Genomic DNA, 25,710 nt, shown 5'->3' on the forward strand with positions numbered 1-25,710 from the left:
GGTTTCCACAGCGTGAAGCCGAGAAAGGTGGGAGGCAGGAGCACCAGCCCAGAGGGGAGAGCAGTACTCCATAAGGTTGCGGATGAAAGCTTTGTATGTGGTCAGGAGCTCAGGTGGGCCGAGGAAGGACTTTGCACGATGGAAGATTCCAAGTCGGTGACTGGCTTTGGAGGTTAGGTTGGAAATGTGGCTTTCCCAGGAAAGGTCATGGCAGATAGTGAGATCCAGAAGCTTGAATGAAAGGACTTCTTCCAGAGGATTGTTGAGAAAGTAGATGGGGGGTGGGGGGGTTCTAAATGGTCCTTTTGGAGAGACATAGTGAGAGTGTGAGGTTAGTCAGGACAAAATAGTAGAGATGCACGGCAAAAAACCATACAGATCTCTATTCACGATATTGTCTTGCCAAGAAACGTTCAGAACTTTACGAAGCAATCGGATGGAACTGTACTACCCATTTCTGTTGGTGGAGCTATGGTAAGAAAAGCTATTTGACACCTGGGCATTAAAATCCCCTCCAAGAATAAGACAAGAATGTGTAGGGATGGATGACACTATCCACTTCTAGCTTTCATAGAACTCCTCCACGCTTGATGCAGCACCAACGTTGGTTGAAGAGTAGCGTGACACAACATATGTTTTAGGGTTCCCTTGAAATATTGCTTTTCAATCTGATCTGATACTTTGGTGATTGATAAAGGTTATTGAGTAAGGAAGATTTGACTATTATTCCAACTCCACCAATTGCTGCTTCTGTTTGACTACGTGTGGCAGAAGCTGTAAACAAGGTGGATCTGCCAATCCTGGTGTTTTTGAATATCTGAGTCCAACAGTTGGTGAACTATTCTATGCTGTGGAATACAAATCACTGAGATATTGAAGTCATTAATGTGCTTGTCAAGTTCTTCAATTGCACAATTGGAAGATATATTATGACAGTTGAGCTTTCTCGGAAATAGGTTTTTTTTTTTTTTTTTTTTTTTTGTATACCTTGGTCGAGGCTCGTATGAGAGCTAACACACAACTCACAGCAAGGAGGCATGAGACAAGAGGGGTGGGAGTGGAAGGGACAAAACAGTGGGGAACAGACACATTAGGTGAACTGTGGAAGGGAGAGGGATGGGGATGGGACGGGGAACATGGCGAAGAGAAGATGGACATTTCAGGGACTTTCAGGAAGGAAAGCAGGAGAAATGAAGGAAGTGGGCTTGGGTGGATTATCGGGGGTAGAAAAGATCGAGGATTTGGATGGGGGAAGATAAGAGGTGGTGGTGAACAGCTGTTTTGAAAGCCTGGAGGGAAGAATGGGAAAGAATAGAGTGAGGAAGTTTATTCCAAAGGCGGGAAAAAAGAGGAATGAAAGAGTGAAGATGAGCAGTGATTCGTGATTTTGGTAGTTTTACCAGAAGGGGGTTGTTGGCGGACCTTGAGCGCCCTGTGGAAATGTGGTGGGGACAAATCACAGAGAGAGCAGGGGGGCAAGGCTGGAGAGGAGTCGGTAGAAGACAGAAAGACCACCGACCAACCTGCGGTGATTGAGTGAGAGGCCCAAAGACTCAGCTTCATTGCGGGAGATGCCGATGATCTTAAATGCCCTGGTTTCGACAGCGTGAAGCCGAGAAAGGTGGGAGGCAGGAGCACCAGCCCAGAGGGGAGAGCAGTACTCCATCAGGCTACGGACAAAAGCTTTGTAAGTGGTTAGGAGCTCAAGAGGGCCGAGGAACGACTTAGCACGACGGAGGATTCCCAGTCGGCGACTGGCTTTTGAGGCGAGGTTGGAAATGTGACTTTCCCAGGAAAGGTCATGGCAGATAGTGAGACCTAGAAGCTTGAAAGAAAAGACTTCTTCCAGAGGATTGTTGAGAAAATGGATGGGGGGGGGGGTTTGTAAACGGTCCTTTCGAAGAGACATAGTGAGAGTGTGAGATTTGTCTGGATTGAAAGACATGTTCCACGTGTTGGACCAGTTTGTGATTTTATCCAGATCTGCAGTGAGTGAAGAAGCTGCTGCTTGCCGGTCTGAGGGATGACAGATGGTACGGCAGAGGGTGGAGTCGTTGGCAAAGAGAAATAGAGGATTTTCCAGAGAGTCCGAGAGATCATTGATGAAAACCAGAAAAAGAACAGGGCCCAGAACGCTACCTTGAGGAACTCCAGCCTGCACAGGAAGAGGGGATGAAAGAACTCCATTTAGGGCCACACGTTGACTGCGACAGGAGAGGAAGTCTGCGAGCCATGAGTGGAGATGGCCTTGAATACCATGGGAAGAGAGTTTGGTGAGTAGGGCAGGGTGCCAGACTGTGTCAAAAGCACGTGATATGTCCAGGGATACGGCTCGGATTTCCTGTCTGGCATTGAGGACCTCCATCCATTGATGGGAGAGCAGAAGCAGCATATCCAGGGTAGAGTGACCTGGTCTGAAACCAAATTGATGATTGGAAATCAAGCCATTGGAGAAGAGGAAGGATTTCATATCTGAGGCGATGATGGATTCCATCACCTTGCTGATGATTGGGAGAAGGCTGATTGGTCTGTAGTTACAGGGATCTGTTTTTGCACCTTTTTTATGCAGGGCAGTGATGTTAGCAGATTTCCAAGCAGATGGCAGATAACCTTGGGCAAATGAGAGGGTGAATAGAACAGAGAGAGGGTGAGCAAGAGCAGAAGAGCAGGCTTTGAGGACACGTGGGCTGATGCCGTCTGGACCGGTTGCAGAATCTGACTCGAGGTTTGAAAGCAAGCTCTCCACCTTGTCAGGAGAAAAGGATACAGAGTCCAGGGACAGTTGGGTGCGACTGGGTAAAGTGGGTCGAGATAGTGATGGGTTTCGGACACAAGATTTAGCTGCAAACACCGAGTTTAGACATTCAGCTTTATCACGTGTGGAATCAGCAGTGCGGCCATTTGAGGTAAGGGAGGGGATGGAGGGGGAACATACACCAGAAACAGATTTGATTAAACGCCACCAGGATTTTGAGGAGGGAGAGAGGTTTGAGAGTTCAGACTTGAGATGAGAAAGATGTTGTTTTCTGGCTCTCCTGAGGGTAGATACACACTTGTTCCGAGCTTTATGGAAAGAACTGAGATTGCCCTCAGTTGGGTTTGCTTTCCATGAGGCAAAGGCAAGTTGTTTCAGGACAACTGCCTCGCCACAAGCTTCAGTAAACCAAGGGCGGGAGGAAGGGTAAGACAACTGAACACGAGAGGGGATAAATCTGTGCATGAGGGAGAGCAAGTTTCTTTGAAAGAATTCCCAGGATGAGTTGATGTTTGAGAAAGTAGTGATAGGAGACCAGTCTGTAAGTTTGATGGCTGCTCGGAGACCCTGCCAGTCGGCTTGAGTGAAATGCCAGACTCGACGGTGGTGAGGTGGTTCTCTGATAACAGCCAGAGAGATGTCCACTTTGACAAGGACATGGTCAGAAGAACCAATTGGAGCGAAGGAAGAGCAGCAGATATTGTCAGGGAAATTTGTCAAAATCAGATCCAGAAGAGATGGAGTACCATTGGTTGAGATCCGGGTCGGGAAGTTGACCGATTGAGTCAGTCCCAATGAGTCGCAGAAAGCTTTTGCTGAGGTGCCATGGCAGGTGAGAGAGGTACCCACACCGAGCCAACTGGCGTGATGACAATTGAAGTCATCACATAAGAGGAAGAGAGAGTTTGGATGAGAAGATAGAAGATGGTCCATGTTTTCGGATAGTGAGGTGTAGATGGAGTCATCACTGTTCGGTGGACGGTACAGTACACATATAAACATGAGGTGGGAGTGAAGGGGAAGCCGAAGCCAGAGGTATTCCTGGGGGTGTGGGGGAGTGAGAGCATTGCATGGAGAGTGAGGAATAGAGTCTTTGATGAAGAGAGCAACACTTCCACCAGGACGAGGCTCAGGTCTGTCATACCGTAAGAGGGAGTAGCCAGGGAGAGATACTTGGGAGTCAGACACGTCTTGGGAGAGGAAAGTTTCTGTTAGGTTCTTCAGTTTCTTCAGTCCTTTCGTTTTTTTTTTTTTTGAATACTTTGTCGAGGCTCATGTGAGAGCTAACACACAACGCACAGCAAGGGGGACATGAGACAAGAGGGGCGGGAGTGGGAAGGACAAAACAGTGGGGAACAGAGACATTCGGAGATCTGTGGAAGGGAGAGGGATGGGTGGGGAACATGGGGAATACAAGATGGACATTGCAGGGACTTTCAGGAAGGAACGCAGGGAATTTGAAGGAGGTGGATTTGGGGTGGATTAACGGGGGTAGAAAAGATCGAGAACTTGGATGGGGGATGATAAGAGGTGGTGGTGAACAGCTGTTTTTAAGGCCTGGAGGGAAGAATGGGATTGAATAGAGTGAGGGAGTTTATTCCAAAGGCGGGAAAAATGAGGAATGAAAGAGTGAAGGTGAGCAGTGATTCGTGATTTTGGTAGTTTTACCAGAAGGGGGTTGTTGGCGGACCTTGAGTTGTTGGCGGACCTCTGCATTTATCTCATTTCAGATGAGATCCGTCCTTGCGGAGTTTAGAGTTTGATTGTCATGAAGGCCAGTAAAGCTATGAGATAAATGAAAGTTTGAGGCAGTGGTTGTTACATGAACTCATCTCATCATGCTATCAAGATGTGGTTTTGAGATGTTGATTGATTGGATTTTGGTGACGATTTAATTAGTTACTTGTTTAAATGTCAAATCTACACATCACATTTTTAACGTGCGGTTGGGGGGCTGTGTCCTTAATGAGGGCTTGCATCCTTTTCATGAATACAACAGCAAAATTCTCATGGCTAATCTAATCAATCAATCATAAATAAAAAAAAGTTTCACATTTATTGAAGTTTTCTGATTCTCTGCATTGACCAAGGTGAGTGCACATGAAACTGCCATTGCAATTATTATTAAGAATTTTTATAAAATATGCGATTGCACTGTTGTTATACATGGAAATTTTGTGTTTCTCTCTAAAATACTATTGCATCACATTTTGCCTATAATCTGGCAACCAATGTTTTTTTGGTAATTTAGGTTCGCACATTTCAAACATATTTTGAATCTATGTTCTTTCCGGGTTTGAACCTTTCATAGCTGGGCCTGGTCACAGTCAATATAAAGATTGTTCCAATAATTATCATGAAACAAAGTTGCATAAGAGCACATTAATCAGCGTTCAATTTGATAATATTTCATCCTTGACCACCGCATCGACGTTATTCGGAGCAGCTTGTAATTATCATGTATGGCTCCTTGCCAGTGGTATTCTCAACGGACGTCATATCATCTACATATTTCGAAAATAAAATGGAATCTTTATTCTGTTCATCTGCCTGGACCATTAGATCATTAATTTGAACCAAGAAACAAAGTGAACCTAACTTTGGTGCCTTAAGGGACCCCTCCCTTCGGAGTCCCACCTTCAGGCCAAATACCTTTATATCTTACACATTGGCCTCTTTGATCGAATAAACTACATATCCAAGGAACTAGTGCTAGTCCGTTGTCCATATCTATCACCTTACTCACAACTATATTATGAGCAATTAAATTAATGGCTTCAGAGAAATCTGTTCCCAAACCTAAACTGTGGTGTTGTGGTTTATTAGCATGCACATACAAATTGTTCATCAGCTGAATGAGGTAATGAGATGTTGAACAACCTGCACAATTCTATGGATTTTTCTTTTAATGTCGGGAAGAATCCATTGAGTTGCAAAGGTTTCTGCCACCTTTGCAAAAGGATCATTTAATGATACAGGTTTCAGTTTATCCCAAACTGGTTGTAATTTTTCTTACGAATTGGGTTAATTATTTACTTTTTTCCATTATATTTGAGTAATTAATTATTTACCTCTATCACCGAAGCTCGACGGAGGTTATATTTTCACCCCTGTTTGTCTGTGTGTCTGTGAGCAGGACATCTCCAAAACTTATGGACAGATTCAGACGAAACTTGGAGGACAGATTGGATGTGTGAGAAGGATCAATTGATTTGATTTTGGTGAAGATCTACATCTGGATCTGGATATTAGAATTTCTCATTAAACAAGCTCGAATGAGCTAATATCCTCATCCTCTTAATGATGACGTCATAAAAACGAATATGATGTCATTGTGATGTATCAGGTTTGTGATAAATTATCTGTGCTAATGCCCGGCTTGATTCCCACGAACAAAATTCAAACAGCTTGCCTAGTTTCGGAGATAATGGTATAGGCGATTCCCATTAGCGGCGATATTATGACGTTAACTTTTTTCTAGGAAGAATTTCCAAAATCGGAGATGGTTACTGCCTGCGCGTGGGCTTTCTGCATATGCATGGAAGTTTCACGAAGATCCGATGAAAACTCTGGGTTGTGAAACAAAAAATGTCAAAAAATAGGAATGATGTCATAAAAATTGATATGACGTCATAGTGATGTACCATGTGTGCGGTAATTCATCTCTGCTCATGCCCTGTTCGATTCCTGCAAACAGAATTATCAAAGCTTGCCTAGTTTCGGAGATAATTTTTGAGGCGATTTCCATTAGCGGAGATATTTTGACGTCATAACTTTTTTATAGGAGGAATTTTCAAAATCGGAGATGGTTAGTGTCTGCACGGGGTATTTTTACATATATATGCCAAGTTTCAGGAAGTTTCAATGAAAACTGTAGACTGTGAAACGAAAAAGTCCACAAGAACAACAATGTGAGTAAGACTTAGAGATCCTCCACGAGGATCTAAAAATGTATTAAGTGTATCTGTTATATTTATTGGATCACCAAAGTTGCATGCTGAATCGCGTATGATACGGGCAGGGATTGCATCGGGACATCGGATATGCTTAAGATTTTACACACTTCATACTCCTCTACCTGCGAACATGGTCGGAGTGCAGGTACGTATGCTGTGTGGTTAAATCCGATGGAGAGACATCCTTTGCTATTTCTGTAAAAACAGTCGACATTACAATTTGGTAGCACTTGAACATCGTCTAAATCGACGTTGGATGGAGATATGATACTTATATTGGAACTTACTCCTGTTGTCCTAATTCAATTCCCTTGATGCCATTCGGCTGGAATCACACATTTGATATTTCGTTCCTCGCTCATGATTATAATATTGCTTTGCCTTGAGAATCAATCAAAAAAATGCACATTTCATACTGCCCTTTATTTACCGCTTCCCTTCTTGAAAAGCCTTTTTGTTCGTGTGAATAATTGTGATCATCCATGGATTATAACAATTATGCCACTTAACCTGTCGAGTAAGACAATATGAACCAATAGCTAAAATCATCATATTATAATTGGCTGGAATGATGGCCTACAGGTATACACACTTGCCTGTGAGCCTTGTAGCCTGGATTTGAATCTCAACCCAGCTGAAAACTGTCATCCTCATGGTTCACAGGTAGGGTGATTCATCAATGTGAGTGTCATTCCTATGCTGGACATTAAACTGGGCAACCTCCCTACTGGCATGAGTTGCTCGACGTTAAAGATCCCACTCTGTCCTTTGCGAAAAGTAGGTGAGCTATCGGTCACCATGGCCAAAATTAGTGGATAACCTGAAGGGAATTATGTTATAATAATTATCACACTTTGATCGAACAAATGGCTTCTCCTTAACTCACACCAAATCATGTCAGGTTATCCACTGAGCAAAATCTCATCATGATGAGTTTGTGTTAGGCCTCACTATTTGTGACGTCATGTTTAATCGGTCGAACAATTTTTTTACCACTGTTCTTCATACAACTGTATTGTGATCACTTCGCCCCAGCACACTGGGAATATTTCAGACTCCCTAAAAAAGGAATTGATATTTGTTGTACACCGCTCCTTCCCAATTCCATATCCAGGCAATGCATGATGTCATCGCCAGGCACTGAAGGAAGGGAGTACTCAGTTTTTACTCCGTTTGTTTGTCACTTACGGAATCTTTAGATGACTTCCGTCATCTGTTTGTGTGTTTGTTTGTTTGTAGGCACGATAACTCGAGAACGGAAGAAGCTACCAATATCAAATTACACCACGTGATTCAGGAGGGTTATGGCTAGTGCTGATTAGATTTTGGTCAAAAATCATTCAAAGGTCAAGGTCACAGTGAGGTCAAACATCCAAAAAATGATAACTCGAGAACGGAAGAAGCTACCAATGTCAAATTACACCACGTGATTCAGGAGGGTGGTGGCTAGCGCTGATTAGATTTTGATCAAAATCGGTCAAAGGTTAAGGTCACAGTGAGGTCAAACATCCAAAACATTTGATTTTTGATGGTTTGGTACAGAATCATCGTAGAAACTTCTGGTTTGCGTCGCTACCTTCTCTAGAGACAGCTTTTATTAGACGAGGTCAGAGATCAAGTTGACGATTTCGTAAGTACCAGTCTATGACTGCTTGTTTGTTTGTTACTTGCGAAATCTAAAGATTTCGTAAGTATATTGATGACTTCCGTTTCTGTTTGTTAGTTTGTGTGTTTGTTTGTGTGTTTGTTTGTTTGTTTGTTTGTAGGCACGATAACTCAAGAACAGAAGAAGCTACCAATGTCAAATTACACCACGTGATTCAGGAGGGTGATGGCTAGCGCTGATTAGATTTTGGTCAAAATTGGTCAAAGGTCAAGGTCACAGTGAGGTCAAACATAATTCCGTTAATTAATGTGGAGAAATGGAGTATTTTTGCTTCGCTCGACGTTATGAGTTCGTTTTAACTTCGATTATAATTTTGTCTTCGATTTTTGCGATCGCTTGGGACTCTTAAAACTCGGTTGTCGAAATTCTGGTAAAAATCGGATGTTTTTGAGACGTTTTAAGATTGTATAAAAAATATTTCACTCGCGCGTCACGGGTCGTCACGTGGTGCAGTGCACATGAGCAGAGGCGGCATTGACCACGTAAAGGTTTTGCGTGTGCGCGCTGACGGTGTTTTCGATAAAGATGGCGTTTAAAAGTCATTTTTTATCCCAATAAAGGTTATCGTCGCATGCCTGACTCGCTAAGCCGTCGGATTATGTAAAGATTGTTGGTGGATGGCCGAATATTACGGTTTTGTGACTTTGATAAAATAATTGCGTGGAGAAATGGAGATTTTTGCTTCGGTCGACGTTACGATTTTTGATCGTTTGGTACAGAATCATCATAGAAACTTCTGCTTTGCGTCGCTACCTTCTCTGGAGACAGCTTTTATTAGACAAGGTCAGAGGTCAAGTTGACGATTTCGTAAGTACCAGTCTATGACTGCTTGTTTGTTTGTTTGTCCGGGCGATATCTCAGCCATCCTTTGAGCAATGAAGCTGAAATTTGGGGACAAAAGTGAAGATGTGCTTTGGCAAAACAATATTTTTATTTTTTGATTAATCAATTCATTGATTAATGACGGAATTATTGTTGATTTATTTATTGTTTATTTATTTTCTTTCTCATCTGGGCAATATCTCAGACACCTGTTGAGCTCGGAAGCTGATGTTTGGACATGATAGTGAAAAAATGATTTGGCTATCAAGGTTTTTTTTTTAATTTATTGATTAATTATCCTTTTTTGATGAATTACTTAATTTTCAAGAAGTTACAGATTCAAATAAAATAGCAGTTGTTTTGCTATGCTATTAGCCAATTGATTAATAAATAAATTATTTTACAATTATTAATTATTTTAATTATGCATTTAATCAATAAATCAATTATTGTACACTGCTCCCTCCAACTTCCGTCTCCAAGTACTACACGGGGGCATCGCCGGGTGCCAGAGGCGCCCGGCAATGTTGCGCGCAGGAGGATATGTTATTTATATATTTGGTATGGGGGTGGTGTACTTTAAATGTACCTCCACTTGTTATGATTATATCTAATTTGGGTACCTGTTTTGTTGGTTGCGTCACCACTTGAGCTAGGTTACCTAATGTGAGCTGAGAAAAACTCAGGCGGTTAAAGTCACCAGCGATGACAATACCAGATTATGAATTGTTTGTGGTGATCTGATCAACTATCCGCTGTATATGATTGATAACTTTCTCTTTATGCTGGTTCCCTGGAGGTGAATAGTCGAATCAACGAACAGCATAAAATTTGTTGAGATATTGCACGAGGAAGACATTTTGGCCATATTCTTGTGAGGAACGAACATTGGGCATCGACCTTAGAAACCTCTCTCACTTACGCTCTCCTTCGACATCTCTTGTCACGTGCAAAGCTTAGAGGCAGCTGGAGGAGGCCAGATTAAGGAATGCATTTGCCACCCAAGCATCGGTTTTGGAGCCAGATTGTATTTACTGGTTGACACTGTAAGCTGCAGAGACAAGACTGCCTTGGGCCATTCTCCCATCTAACTCACATGAATGACAGGAAACAGGCATTGGCTTTTGTGTTGAATTGAAACATTGAATCACAATACGCTCTTGCCTGCTTTATTGACATGCCTGCTATGGTTGAGTATGTGTTGATTGATTTTTAAATGATGTTGAGCTTGAACTTGTTCTTTGAAGTGTGTGTGTGTGTGTGTGTGTGTGTGTGTGTGTGTGTGTGTGTGTGTGTGTGTGTGTGTGTGTGTGTGTGTGTGTGTGTGTGTGTGTGTGTGTGTGTGTGTGTGTGCGTGCGTTTGCGTGCGCGCGCGTGCACGCGTGCGCACATATATCTTATCAATGAAACACTGGAGAAACTGAATTGATTGCACCCAAAAATCGAATCTCATGATTGAGGTTTGTTTGTACATTATATCCCAATGACATTCTCCCTTATGTTGTCCAACTTACTTTTTTTGTTGTTTTTTTTTGTATACATTGTCGACGCTCATATGAGAGCTAATACACACAGCGTACAACAAGGGGGGCAGGAGACAATCGGGGCAGGATAGGGAAAGACAACACAGTGGGGAACAGACATTAGGAGATCTGTGGAAGGGAGAGGGATGGGGTGGAGAACATGGGGTATACAAGATGGACACCACTGGGTCTTTCAAGACCTTACACGACAGAGAACTTTCAGGAAGGAAAGCAGGGAATTTGTTTGTTGAATAGCTGTTTTGAAGAGTTTTTTTGGATAGCTGTTTTGAAGAGCTGGAGGGAAGAATGGAATTGAAGACCATGTGGGAGTTTGTTCCAAAGATGGGAAGAAAGATAAATTAAAGAGTGAATGTGAGCATTGATTCGTGATTTTGTTAGTTTTACCAGAAGGGGGTTTCTGGCGGACCTTGAGCGCCCTGCGGGAAATATTGGAGGGGGGAGGCAAGAGAAGAGAGGAGACTGTAGAAGACAGAAGAACCACCGACCTGCCAGCGGTGAGGGAGTTAGACGCGGGAGCACCCTTCCAGAGAGGAGAGCAGTACTCCATCAGGCTGTGGACGAAAGCTTTGTATATAGTCAGGAGCTCAGGTGGGCCACGGAAGGACTTCACACGATGGAGGATGCACACTCAGTGACTAGCTTTGGTAGCCAGGTTGGAAATGTGGCTTTCTCAGGAAAGATCATTGCAGATAGTAAGACCCAGAAGCTTGAATGAAAGGACTTCTTCAAGAGAATTGTTGAGAAAGTAGATGTGAGGAGGGTGGGGGTGGGGGAGGTCCAGATGGTCCTTTCGGAGAGATATCGTGAGAGTGTAAGATTTGTTAGGATTGAAAGATCTGTTCCACGTTTTGGACCAGTTTGTGATTTTATCCAAATCTGCAGAGAGCGAAGAACCTGCTGTTTGCCCATCTGAGGGATGACAGATGGTACGGCAGAGGGTGGAGTCATCAGCAAAGAGATAAAATGATTTTCCAGAGCATCAGAGAGATCATTGATGAAAAGCAGAAAAAGAACAGAGCCCACAACCGCTGCCTTGAGGAACTCCAGCCTGGACAGAAAGAGGGGAGGAACGAACTCCAATTTGGGGTACACGTTGGTTGTGCCAGGAGAGGAAGTCTGCAAGCCACAAGTGGCGATGGCGTTGGATACCATATGAAGAGAGTTTGGTGAGCAAGGCAAGATGCCAGACAGAATATAGACCAAGCAATATGTCGAGGGAGATGGCTCTGATATCATGTCTGGCATTGAATACCTCCATCCATTGTTGGGAGAGCAGAAGCAGCATATCCATGTTAGAGTGACCTGTTCTGAATCCAAATTGATGATCGGAAATCAAGCCATTGGAGAATAGGAAGGATTTAATGTCTGAAGTGATGATGGATTCCATAACCTTGCTGATGATTGGGAGAAGGCTGACTGGTCTTCAGTTGTAGGTATCTGTTTTTGCACTGGTTTTATGCAGAGCGGTGATGTTTGCTGATTTCCAATCGGATGGCAGATGACCTTGAGCAAATGAGAGGGTGAATAGAACAGAGAGAGGGTGAGCAAGAGCAGAAGAGCAGGTTTTTAGGACACGTTGGCTGATGCCGTCTGGACTGCTTGCAGAATCTGAGTCGAGGTTTGACAGCAAGATCTCCACTTTGTCAGGAGAAAAGGACACAGAGTCCAGGGATAGCTAGGTGCGACTGGGTAAGGTGGGTAAAGAAAGCGATGGGTTTCAGACACAAGATATAGAAGCAAACCGAGTTTAGGCATTCAGCCTTTTCACGTGCGGTATCAGCAATGTGGCCATTTGAGGTCAGGGAGGGGATGGAGGGGGAACATATACCAGAAACAGACTTAACTGGAAGCCACCAGGATTTGGAGAAGGGAGAAAGATTTGAGAGTAACTTATTCACAAACATTTAATTATTATTTGTGATGTTTACCCTCGCCAAAGGAGACGGTATTGCATTTGTGCCCGTTTGTCTGTCTGTCTGTTTGTTTGTCCACACAGAACTCTCCTGTTTTTCTCCACAACCGCTTGTCGGATCGAGACAAAACTTTTTTTACCATCGGAGCGACTACTCACATAGGTCCCGTGATTTGTCAGACATGTTGGAAAAAACGAAAAAAATTGGACCTCTCTATCTCTGAAACCGCACCAAGGAAAAAATTGATACCTGGCACATAGCAAGTACTCCTCATGGGGAATGTATGATTTCTTTATGTCGTCATAGGTGTCTTTGTTATGACGTCATAATTACACATGTAGAACATTACATCTGATCAGTATGAAAAATTTTGAGTGTTGAGGAGTAATTGATCGGTCAGATGGTTTGGCAGCCATATTGGATTGAAGAAAAATATTTTTTAATGTTTTCTTTGGAACCACTTAATCAATCAATGTGAAACTTAAAAAATTATGTCTTCGTAGTGATGAGAAATAAATGTTTGAAATTTCAACTTGACTGGACGCATGGTCTGGCAGGTAGAATTTTTTTTTTGATCTGGGTTATTTTTGTTTTTCATTTTATTATTATTATTATTATTATTATTATTATTATTATTATTTTGAATAAGGCTCGCTTGGCTGCGCCTGGATGGGTTTGAGGTGAGAGGAGTAGCAGCTGAAATGAGAAACCTTTCTCGGTTCCTCCTGATGACATTATCTTTGCTTTTTGCTTGTTTGCGTTCCTTCTGATCACTCCAATGCAGGACTGTAACTATTTTATCTTCCATTTGATTTGAATTGAATTAATTTTAATCCCATTCTGAATTCAATTCAATAATAAATAAATAAAAACGTCATGGGTCAGAGTCACGTTTCATGGGTCAGAGTCACCGATCAAAGTGGGACATCTTGGTTCCCAGTCATCACTGCCAGCTGTTATAAAGTGACAGTTGTATGTCTCTGTGTGCAGTTCTACGTAATATTATTTACGTAACACACCGATACTCAAATGTCACACAAAATACACCACACAAACACCACACAAAGCAATTCCTGGCAAGGATCTGCAATCTCTGATTACTCTTTTTCTTGTTATGACTTGCAAAATTGAAGATTTTTTTTCGTACTGTATATTGGTCAGTCCATTTTGTTATTCTGTCTGTTTGGTTGGTTGTCAATCGCCGACAGGTCGAAATTCTAAACCGATCGTCATGAAACGTTACCAAGTTGTGGAGGTTGTCTCAACTGAGAAGCCCATTCATTTTGACGTCAAAGGGCATCTTCAGGTCAAATTTCTAAAATCGTCATTTTTCATCTGATTGACTTGAGAGTTGAACAGGATTTGTATATTGCGTCACTGAAGTCGGAAACCAACTATATCAGGTAAAAAAGGTCAAAGGTCAACTCAAGGTCAAACTTCTGAAATCATCAGTTTTTATCTGAAAAATCGTCACTTTTTATCTGATTGGCAAGGAGTAATCAGTTATTGCATAGTCCATCACAAAATTTGGAAAGCAACTATTTTTGAGATCAAAAGGTCAAAGGTCAACTCAAGGGCAAACATCTAAAATCATCAATTTTCTCCTGAAAATCGTCAATTTACATCCTATTAACTTTGATGTTGAACATGATTTGCATCGTCCGTCACTGAATCTGGAGAGCAACTACTTTTGAGGTCAACTCAAGGTCAAACTTCTAAAATCATCAATTTCAATCTGAAAAATAATCAATTTTCATTCAATTGACATGAGCTTTGATAAAAATTGTAAACTTTAATCCTAATGAAATGGACACTTTGATTTTTCCATGGCAAACGTTGGAGGGGGGCGGGGTGGGGGGTGGATTTTGCAAGTATCGTGCTCTGCATGACGTCTTTTCTTGTTTTTTTATTTATTCACATGCAGCCTGTGGGTTTGCCATCCTTCTTATGCCAGCAGTCATTTGGGCAGGAATTTGGAATCTCTTGAGAGTGCCAGGGACAGCTTGCCTACTCTTCGCAAGGGACACCATGGTAGCTTTAATGTCCACCAACTAATGTCAGCAGACAGGACACGTTTCTCAACCATCCAAGAGACCGCACACATACTGATAAATCATCCTACCTGTGAAATACCAGGATGACAGTTTATAGCTGGATCGGGAGTCAAACCCAGGCTTAGATGACGTAGAGGTGAGTGTGCGTACCTCTGGGCCATCCTGTCAGTCCAGTGCGCGTACCTCTGTGCCATCCTGTCAGTCCGTAGTGATAATTATACACTTAATATCAAATTGGGGATTTTGGCTTGGGTACCGGCACACATTGTCTTCCCCTTTTAAAAGACATTGAACAACCATAACCTAAATGCATATGAGACAGCCGGCTTTGCATCCCAATCCAAAAGGTGGCGTGTTCTGAGATGTTTTCTACCTGCATGTTTCCCTACCTGCATTTCACTGGAATATCAGTTTTTGGTTAAATCTGGCCCAGTTGGGGGTCATTCAGACAGCTTAATGGCAAGCATGCTACCAACTGAGCTGTCCCTCCACGAAGGTAATGTTTTAAGGTGTAGTTTGACGAAGAGGAAAAAAGCCATTTCACATTCTCTCACTGTCACTTGCACGCAACCGGGTTGGTTTGATGAAATATCCCTGCTTTTGGAAATTTACTCGAGATTAGTTTGATGTATTGGTGGTTGTTAAAACTGAAGGCTTCAGCTGATATGTGAAATATTTGTCTTTTTCACAATGGCTAGCAATGATTCACATCTGCAGCACAGCTAACAGGATAAAATGCTCTCTGAAATGCCATTATGGCAACCACCCCTCATGCTCCTTCAACCTCTCGATTAGACCATCCATCTCGTTCGTTTGTCTGTCTCTCTTTCTCTATGTCTGTGTGATCTTTGTACCTTCTTCATTGGTTAACTCCCACCCCTCGGCCTCCACCCTTTTTAGAGGCAGAGGCAGAGACTGAGACTGTGTATCTACGCGTCGTCGTACCTCCAAAGAACACCACCACGGTGGCCGGAAGTCGCGATGTGGTCTTCGAGTGTGTACCGGATGGCAGGTAGGAATTAACAGACTATCAGGAGTCTTGTGCATATTTTGGATGAGAATGTATTTGGGAGCATGCATGATGGAGAGGTGAAGACGGTAACTGGCAAAAGCTACCTATATGTATTTGTACATCAAACACTGCACAAGGGAAGTGGTGTAAGAGCACACAGAAAGGTTTTCGCGCACAAACAACATTACGACTACCAGAATTGCACTCTGGAGAGTACATACCTCCACCAGGCTGAACAGTTTATGTGTTGTATCCCACTGAAAGCACTGATCTGGATCCACACCTGAACCAAAATCAAATCGGCTTGCTCTTGTCACCTAATCAACTCATCCACCTAGTTTTGTTATAACTCATCCACACCGTTTTGAAATGTCGTGTATATCTCGTATTTGGCCTCTTTTTCTCAATGGGGAAAAATCACTTAAAAAATTCAAAAACTCTTGTATCCGGTTTTGGATTTGGATCTTTATCAAAATCTAATTGATTTGTCCTTGTCACATGCCCAACCTCTCCACCAAGTGTCGTCCAAATCTGTTTATAACTTTTTGAGATGTTATATATCGTTTATAGCCCTGTTGCTCAATGGTGAAAAATCACTTTGAAAAATTCTCATATCAGCTTTCGGATCCAGATCTTCACCAAAATCTAATCAATTCATCCTTGTCACACACCAAAACTGTCCACCAAATTTCGGCCGAAGCCGTCCACAACATTTTGAGATATCCTGCTCACAGACAAACAGACAAGGGTGAAACACACAATCTCCGTCCACCTTACGTGACGGAGGTAATAACCGTGTGAAAAGTGCCAGGACAGAAAACAAGGGGACACACACACAAACACATTCACCATTATCGCCTGAAATCTCGAGGCGCTCAAATTTCCACAATAGAAAACGATTCTGATCTCTTATCCTTGTCAGATTGCTCAAATAACAAGCAGATAGAAAGCAATCATACAAGGCAAGAACCTTTTGTCCTTTTGCCACAGTTTCACTCTCTCACTCGATCAATGCTGAAAATTTTAGGTCAATTTTGATGTGAAAAAAAGAATAAAACCACCTCGCTTCAATAGTACGACCATGAAGGTGCGCTCGATTCCAACCTAAATTTTCTTGGATTTGGTCCCCAAAGTGCCAGGAAGAGGGTCTCGTGCCATTTGTTGCATCGTCCTTCCGATGGGGGACGTCATTCAATTTGTCTCGTTTGCATGTTGGGGACTTGTAAGGTATCATTTTAATGTTCGTGTGCTGTTGGTTTCTGGGTGCTGTTATTTTTGTTCTCAGTCTGCATTGCAACACTGTGCTTCAAGGACGTTTATTTATATATCAGTGATTTGTTGCATGTATTTGCCACGTATTTCTTTCCTATTGGTTGCTCGGTGCTGTGACATTTCCTTCTCAATGATCAATGCAACGGTTGTGTTTGCTACATGCACCTGTGCCACCTGTGCCTTACACTGCTCTTTTGCCTTCCAATCCCTCATGGTTCAGATTGCTTGTCCGACTATTGTTTCTTTCTTTTCTGTGTTAAAAGTTTCTTCCCTCTTTGTTTGTAAAACGGGTTAGACGTGTATTCCATCGAGTTCCTGAGCGGTACCCCCATGGGGTGCATGTTCTTTGTCTCTTCTTGCTCTTTTCACACTCCTGTGCCCTCTCTTAAACGTCCAATCCATTATTTTTGTGTCCATCACTGATTCTCTCTTCCCGACTGGCGAAAGGAATCCCAACCCTTGCCTGGCTGCGCATTTACAGTGCCACTTCTCTGGGCACTTTTAACGGACCAAACCTCCATCCAGGACATGATATCTGTGTTTGCATTGTTACAATGGAAACAACACTCGATGATTCATCGAAGCAGGGTTTTCAACATTTTTTGGACTTGCGGACCCCTTGACACACAGTCGCCAAAACCAGGGATTCGCACTGAATGGCCATTGTGATCTAACCCAGAAATTTTTTTTTAACTTAAACAATAAAATATAATGTTCCGTTAACAACGGTGACTGATTATATTAAAATTTATTAAAATGAAGTAAATATAATTATTTTGGCCATACATTTTTTGTTATTAACTCCACCACCAGTGTGGATGGAGGCTATGTTTTTAACCCTGTTTGTCTGTCTCTCTGTGAGCAGGATATCTCAAATTATTGACAGATTCAGACAAATCTTTGCGGACAGGTTTGGTGTGTGATGAGGACAAATTTTCTTCGGTTGGTTCAGTCAATGGTAATATTCAATCGATTGGGGGGATTAAACAAATATATACAAAATTGAAGTAACTCGGCCCTCATTGTTCTTTCTCCATTCATTCAAAACTAAATTCAGTCCCACATCTCGCTCTTCTTTTCTCTATCATCTAGCTCTCATGTTTTCCCTCCTTCCCTCACACTGTCAACTCCAATATTTTTGAAATTGAAATCAAATTTTTAAGACTTTCTTATCCCTTTACTCTCATTTCCAATTATACCTTTCTTCCATTGTGCTTAATTTTGTTTCATTCCTGAAAAAGTCCACAAACTTTCAGGTCATCCCCTTTCCGACCCATGACCTTTTATACCTTCATTAATCATTCCCCCAGCCCACCCACCCTTCACTTGCAGGTTATTGTGTTTTTTCTACATCTTCCTCCACCTTGTTTTCATTTATTCCATCCATTACTCTCATCCACAGTTGTTCCATCCTGTTCTTTTAGCCACTTAGCTGGAGTGCTTGAGCACATGCTCCTTCCGTCTCCTCTCCTTCCTTCTCTCATTCTGACGGTGTGTTTTCCCGCCTCCACTCCATTCTTTTCTTTGATATAGTTCTCACACGAACCTTGACTTTGTATACAGAACTATTATATCTACACCTTGAACTTGCCTTGTGGACCCCCAATAATCTGGCCATTGTTGCTCCCACCCACCCCCCACAAAATGGTGCATTGAAAGAACCTATTTGTAAGAAATGCTTGCATGCTGTCGCATCTGCCCCCCCACGCCCCCAAAGCAGCACCAGGTTTACTCCTCCCACTTCCTGATACCCTCCCATCTCCATGTTCTTCCCATCTGCCCTCTCATCGACACTCTTTCCCTGCAACCTACATTCGTCCGCTCTTCCTTTTTATCCTCATATCCAGCTGTTCTTCTCTTGCTGCCTGACTCCAGCTCTTTTTCTCTGCCTGCTACTCTCACTCTTCACCTCCATCCTTCTGCCGCTGGTCCTCCATCAAGCCTGCCCACCATAAAAGTTGCTTTACTTTCCTAACCCACATATCCGTCTAAACATCAATGAAGCAACTGTTCTCCCAACACCAAAGCACCCATCCTCCCAACCCCTTCCAGCCTCTCATCCCCTTCCAGCTTCCCACCCCCTTCCAGCCTCCCACCCCCTTCCAGCCTTCCTTCTTTTTAATATGATAGATCTCCAACATTAAAAGGGCTTTGATTTAACTTCACAGATCCTTCCATTATGCTAGGTGCTGCTTCCCCAAATATTGTTCACTTCACAGGGGTTGAACTGCCAGGATATTCCTGACACCCTCATCTTCATCACAAGCTACATCCTCTTCCATTTGATAGACCGATAAATATGCAACATGGCAATCGGATCGTTGTCTAAGAGGACAGATCATTTCCCAATAACGATTCTTCATCCAACCTGATCTTCCTAAACCCCATTGGGTACATCTGGCTTTGTGTTCCAACCCTCAATTATCCTCTCTTTCTGTATGTGGCTTCCTGATCCACCCCTACCTCCCCCCAAACAATGAGGAATCCAACAATGAGGTGCTCTCATCCAACATATAATCTCTGTCTTCCTCCATTGCTCTCTGTTCTTTAGTAATAAGAACTTCAACTGCCATGACACTGCTTCGTTGGGAGTCATCCATGGCAATTCAGCACATTTTTTCTGTTATACTATAAGCCTGACACAACTTGTTGCTATGCTAACAATTGTACATCCTCAAATGATGTTTATTGCCAACTGGACCTTATTATATTTGACTTTCCTTTATAACCCATGGTCTTCCTTCTCTGCTGTCCTCTGCTGGTCAATTATGTTCTTTGAAAGGCCTCTCTTTGATGAAGAAGAGATGAAAGAGAAGCCTACTTTTGGAATTCCAGGCAAAACATCATGTGAAAACATAGTCCACAATCTCCCTCACAGACTGATAAGCTCTCTCTTTAGTTTCAGACATGGACAAAACCTGGGATTCTATCCTCAAAATCCTGCTTTCTGTTCCCGATAAGCGCATCGCACATTCCACTGCAGGCAAATCAAATTCCCTCCCTTATTCTCTCGTCTCACACCATCACTTCTGTTTCCACCCTGGCCATGTTTCTCTCGTTACCTCAAACAAAAGTCCAGGACCATCTCATTGAACATCTCACAAGCCTTTGATACTGTCTGGAAACCTGCCTTTCTCTCCAAACTTTACATCAATGGCAATCAAGGCCTATTCCTCAATTCTCTGACATGCATTTTTAGCAACGAGTTGTTCTTGTTGACATCCATTCTCTCTGTCTCTGTCTCTGTCTCTGTCTTTCTTTCTGTCTCTGTCTCTGTCTCTGTCTCTGTCTCTGTCTCTGTCTCTCTCTCTCTCTGTGTCTCTCTCTCTCTCTCTCTCTCTCTCTCTCTCTCTCTCTCTCTCTCTCTCTCTCTCTCTCTCTCTCTCTCTCTCTCTCTCTCTCTCTCTCTCTCTCTCTCTCTCTCTCTCTCTCTCTCTCTCTCTCTCTCTCTCTCTCTCTCTCTCTCTCTCTCTCTCTCTCTCTCTCTCTCTCTCTCTCTCTCTCTCTCTCTCTCTCCTCTGCCTTTGAAGACTGGTGTTGCCCAAGACCCCAGCTTCTTTGTCCCACTCTTCTCATATCTGTCTGTGGAGTCACCTCCCTGAGTCCATCCTCTTTTGTTCAACCCTCTAATATTTCTAGATTGCTTACCATCATGACCAAATTTCCTATTCCATTCCGACACATGAGAATTTTTAACCTCCTCCATCGAAGATGGACGGAGGTTACTGTTTTCACCCCTGTCTTTTTGTTTGTGAACAGTATTACGGAAAAACTCCTGGACGGATTTCGACGAAACTTGGTGGGGGGGGGGGTTAGGTATGGTCCAAGGATCATGCCATTAGATTTTGGACTTGGTCCAAAAAAAAAACTTTTTTTCAAAAAAAATTCGATTATATTTGAAAAATATTTGCATTTTTTTTTTTTTGCATTTCTACATGTTTTAAGTGATTTCCAACCCCCAAAAAAATTTGTTAGAGAAAAAAAACCCAGAAATTTTGCAACTTTTTTTTCAAAAAAATTTCGATTTTATTTTTTTGGCATTTCTACATGCGCGTCGATCTAGTTTAGTTTATTCAATCATGGTTCAGTAGAGTCTGATCTGTTTTGACCTGCAATGAATAGGATATCAGGTTCACTTAAATGACCCAGCAGTATTGGTGGCGGAGGTCTTGCACTCTACCGAGTGCTCCCCCTCTAGTTTCTCCTGTTAACCCCCCATCTCTCGTTTCCCTGAATCTTCTAATAATCATCGACACGGTTGGAAATCTCTCACCTAGCTACAACGTTGCTTATTCAAGAGTGTACGTTCTTTGTCCATTTGTTCCCCTTGGTTTGTTAACCTTCCACCTTATCTTGTCCAGCCCTTTCAATAGCATTGGGTACCTGTATTAAAAAAAAAAATACTATTGTATTTACATTTACAGATACATACACAGAATATACAATCTTCATGAATTTGCCTCATTAGAACTCTTTTTCTAATTCATCACCACTGGCCTAAATGAAATGTCACATTTACTCAGAAAAGAGATCAGATGTTGTTACTACTCGTATTTCACAAAATAGCTCATTTAATCAACTTTGCAAATAAATAAAAATTGATTTGTTTTTTCATTCTGAAAAAAACCTTTTCATACATGTTCTCAGATATAATTAATGACATGGGAAAGTTTGACTTTATTCTTTTTTTAATAAAAAGCTATTTTGCTGTCGGTTACAATAATACTAACTCTCGTTATCCCCACGCTTTTTGGAAAAAAAAACCCCGGTGGATATTGTAATCGGCTCCGTCTATGTTCATCTGTCTGTCTGTCCGTCACGCTATCTCCTTCGAAACGGTTGCGCAGAAATTCACCAAAACTTAGAAATTGTGATCACCACGTGGCATGAAGGTGTGAAAGCCGTATTAATTTGGCCCTGCCCCCTCGGGCAGACTCAAAAGGTCAAATACCGAAAATTGCAATTACGGACACATTTTAAAACATTTTTTAAATCAAACTTTCTAATTGCAATCATCATTGGGAGATGCATTAAATATGGAACGTTTTTTTGTATTTGACCCCCGGTTCATGCCCCAGGGGGTGGGGTTTGGGGTCACAGGGGTCAAAACAGGAAAAACATTAACTCAAAAATTTTATGTTGGGTCATTCCTGGTGGAACCTCTTGGCATCTTTACCCTCACCGAAGGAGAAGGTATTGCATTTAGGTCTGTTTGTCTGTATGTTTGTCTGTATGTTTGTCTGTCTGTTTGTCCGCACAGAACTTTAGTGTTTTTCTCCGCAACTGCTTCTCAGATTGAGACAAAATTTTCACCATTGGTGTGACTACTCATGTAGAATGTTTTAATGATAATCATGACGTCATAGATCACGTGGTGTAGCAGCCATGTTGGAAAAATGGAAAAACTTTGGACATCTGTGTCTGAAACCACAACAAGGAAATAATTGAAACTTGGTACACAGCAAATACTCCTCATGCAGAATGAGGGTGATTTTATATAATGTCATAGGTGTCTTAGTTATGACATCATAATTGCATACGTAGAACGCCACATCCGATCAGTTTGAAAATTTTTGAGGGTCATCGAGGAATAAAATGATCCACAAAAAAAAGATCACATCATTGGTCACGTGATTCGGCAGCCATATTGTTTTGTTTTTTAAACTTCTTTGAAATGGCTGAACAGATTGAGGCAAAACTTTACACATATGACTGCCTATCCATGAGGAACAAAAGGTTTACACATATAACATCATTGGTCACATGGTTTGGCAGCCATATTGGATTGGCCCGCAAACATATAAAAATCTTCTTCTCCAGAACGGCTGGACAGATCAAGGGGGACCTTCACACAAATGTTCCCCAATCCATGATTGCACAAGTTTGTTAAGGAATAATTGATTGGTCACATGGTTTGGCAGCTATATTGGATTGAATAAAAATATTAAATAATGTTTTCTCTTGAACCGCTTAACCATTCGACGTGAAACTTCACAATTATGATCTAGTCGTGATTGGAAATACAGGTTTTAAATTTCACCTTGAATGGGCACATGGACTGACAGCCAGAATTATTTAATTTCTTTTGATTTGGGGTATTTTCGATTTATTTATTTATTTTTGAATAAGGCTCAATTGGATGTGCCTGGATGGGTTTGAGGGTAGAGGAGTAGCAGCTGAAATGCGAATCCTACCCAGGTTCCTCCTGATGACGTCATCTTTTCTTTTTGCTTGTTTGGGTTCCTTCTGATTACTCCAATGCAGGACTGTACCAAGCTGTACATTTGATTTGAATTGAACTTATTTTAATCCCATTCTAAATTCAATTGAATAATCATTTTTAAAAACATCATGGGTCAGAGAGTCAGCTGTCCAATCAAAGCAGGGATGCATCACAGCAGGACATCTTGGAACCTGGTCATCATTCCCAGCAGTTATAAAGTGGCAGTTCTAATTATGTCTCATTAATTACATAGCACACCAGTACACAAACGCCACACATACTACAACACACAAAACAAGTCCTGGTGAGGGTGCGCAATCTCTGGTTGCTCTCTTTCTTGTTCACTTTGCTATCAGTGGGAAGCATGGGGATCGACTTCGCTCTCGTTTTAAAATTTAATTTGTATTGATAAAATGAAGTTACATCTTCAAATTGAACAGCCGACCGTTTATTCTACCTTCAGTCCAAACACCAAATAAGAAAAATAAGTTTAATCAAAAATTTTCCAATTCAATTACTGTGTGTGTAATTCCCTGTAGTGCTTAATTATGTTCATCACTTACTTCCTCAAACTTTTCATGAATTTTAAAAAAAAAAGACACGTACTTTTGATAAACCTAAGATGGTTATTGTTGATCAAATTACACCCACAAAAAGACCCATCAGACTTCGATAATAGACTGCAATTTTAAACCGTTTCCCTTGAATCCACTTTTACTGTAAGTTCATCATTATCCTTGAAGATTTCACCTCCATGCTTTCCTTATTTTGCTATACCAGACACTCAAGTTGCATTCATGTCCAAACCAACTTAATCCATCTCCACCAACTTCTATACAAACCTAAAAAAATAATGTTGCAGAACTGCATTTGATCGACGCCCTGGCCATATATTAACGTTCATAGATCTTGCTATTTTTCTTCTTTAACGGCCACTTTAACTTCTTCTTGTGGGGTTGGCCAGGGAAAGCTTGGCCCAAGTCTTTCATGAAGCGGCTGGCCAGCCAGACCTGAAGTTCAACTAAGGTTAGTGGAGGAATTTTGGAATTTGTTCAGGATGTGAGACGATAGCTCGCCCACTCTTTGCGAAGGACACCATGGGATATTTAACGTCCACCAACTAATGCTGGATAGATCATCCTCTGCATTGATAACAATTTTGAATTGCTGTATAAACTCGAATAACTCTTTTACTGATACTTGTGTGGCACATTCCTTTGATTATTTCCAGCATTGATCTCCTTATTATCCCCGCCCGTTCTTGAAGAGCCCTGAATGGCTATTTTAATCGGTGTTGGTGACTGTGCGAGTCCGCACGCAGATCTACTTTAATATACAACGTTCCTTCTCGGTACTACTTTAATCTATGCACCCTGGCGAGCCTCCATATTGATAAATGAAATTAATTTGGCATGTGGAAGGATAAATCAGTTGGTAACATAATTATCTGGGATCCATACCTGGCAGGAATCACCGAACGAAGAAAAAAATGACATTGCCATAACCTTGGTGAGCGCCTCCTTTGGATGTGGACATAAAGCTGGCTGTTCCATTTGCATCCAGTTTGTGATCCTATAAAATAAATAATATGCCTTTGTAGTTTGAATCCCTCGCTAAATTCCTTGCTTCGAGATTAAATGCAACACGTAGTGTCCTTGTGTGTTTATTGTGTTTCGTGACACAGGCACGATAGGCCAAATGTTCTTCTGCGTTTACGCTTCCCTGCACTGTACAAGTTTGTAAAACTTTTCCTTTCACTTGTTTTAGGCAATTCTAACCACAATCCCTATTCAACTTCACATCATTCTTGGATGTTTTGATACCCTCTCCACTGTGACGACCTTGATTGTCAATATTAGTCATGCTGACAATAACTTTGTCAATTAATTATTGTTTATCGTGTCGTGCTCTCATAAACAAGGGCATTAAAGCTTTGCACAGTCATCTAGGAATTAGTTAATAATCATTGCAGTGTTGTGTGTTTTATTTAAATCAAATTCTCCTCAATCAAAATTACATGTCGAAAAGGATTCGTTGAACAAATGAGCAGACAAAGTATCGTTGTTAATAAGCATACTTTAATAATGTTCAATCACAACGCGATTTAATATTGATTTTTTTGGGGGGGGATAGCAAGGATATCTAGGATTGATGAACGAACCAAGTGAAAAAGTACATATACAGAAACTGCTTTTAAGAGAAGAATCCATTTTACTTGTACTTCTTACCGGCCCTCCCGCCTCCACTTCGCCAGCAAGTACCAAAGCGTACAATTTCTTTCCATGTGTAGTCTGCTCTCCTGTATCAGAGGGGCGACCAATCCTGGATTGTAACCCTTGCCAAGAAACTGATTTGGCAGAAATGATGCCTTGCAGTGTGTGTGTGTGTGTGTGTGTGTGTGTGTGTGTGTGTGTGTGTGTGTGTGTGTGTGTGTGTGTGTGTGTGTGTGTGTGTGTGTGTGTGTGTGTGTGTGTGTGTGTGTGTGTGTGTGTG

General features: G+C 41.9%; 1 protein-coding gene across 1 annotated transcript in view; it reads left to right on the forward strand.

Moving 5' to 3' along the window:
- The window catches only part of LOC147009723 (protein sidekick-2-like), a 956,293-nt gene that overhangs the window by 530,956 nt on the left and 399,627 nt on the right, over window positions 1-25,710 (forward strand). The window contains exon 7 of the mRNA XM_085861602.1: window positions 15,611-15,722. Within this exon, the coding sequence (XP_085717728.1) occupies window positions 15,611-15,722 (112 nt within the window). The remainder of the gene's footprint in view (window positions 1-15,610; window positions 15,723-25,710) is intronic.

Source organism: Eptatretus burgeri, chromosome 17 (genome assembly GCF_056783735.1).
Source record: "Eptatretus burgeri isolate ZD-2024b chromosome 17, Ebu_testis_v1, whole genome shotgun sequence".
In the NCBI taxonomy this organism is placed as follows: Eukaryota; Metazoa; Chordata; class Myxini; order Myxiniformes; family Myxinidae; genus Eptatretus; species Eptatretus burgeri.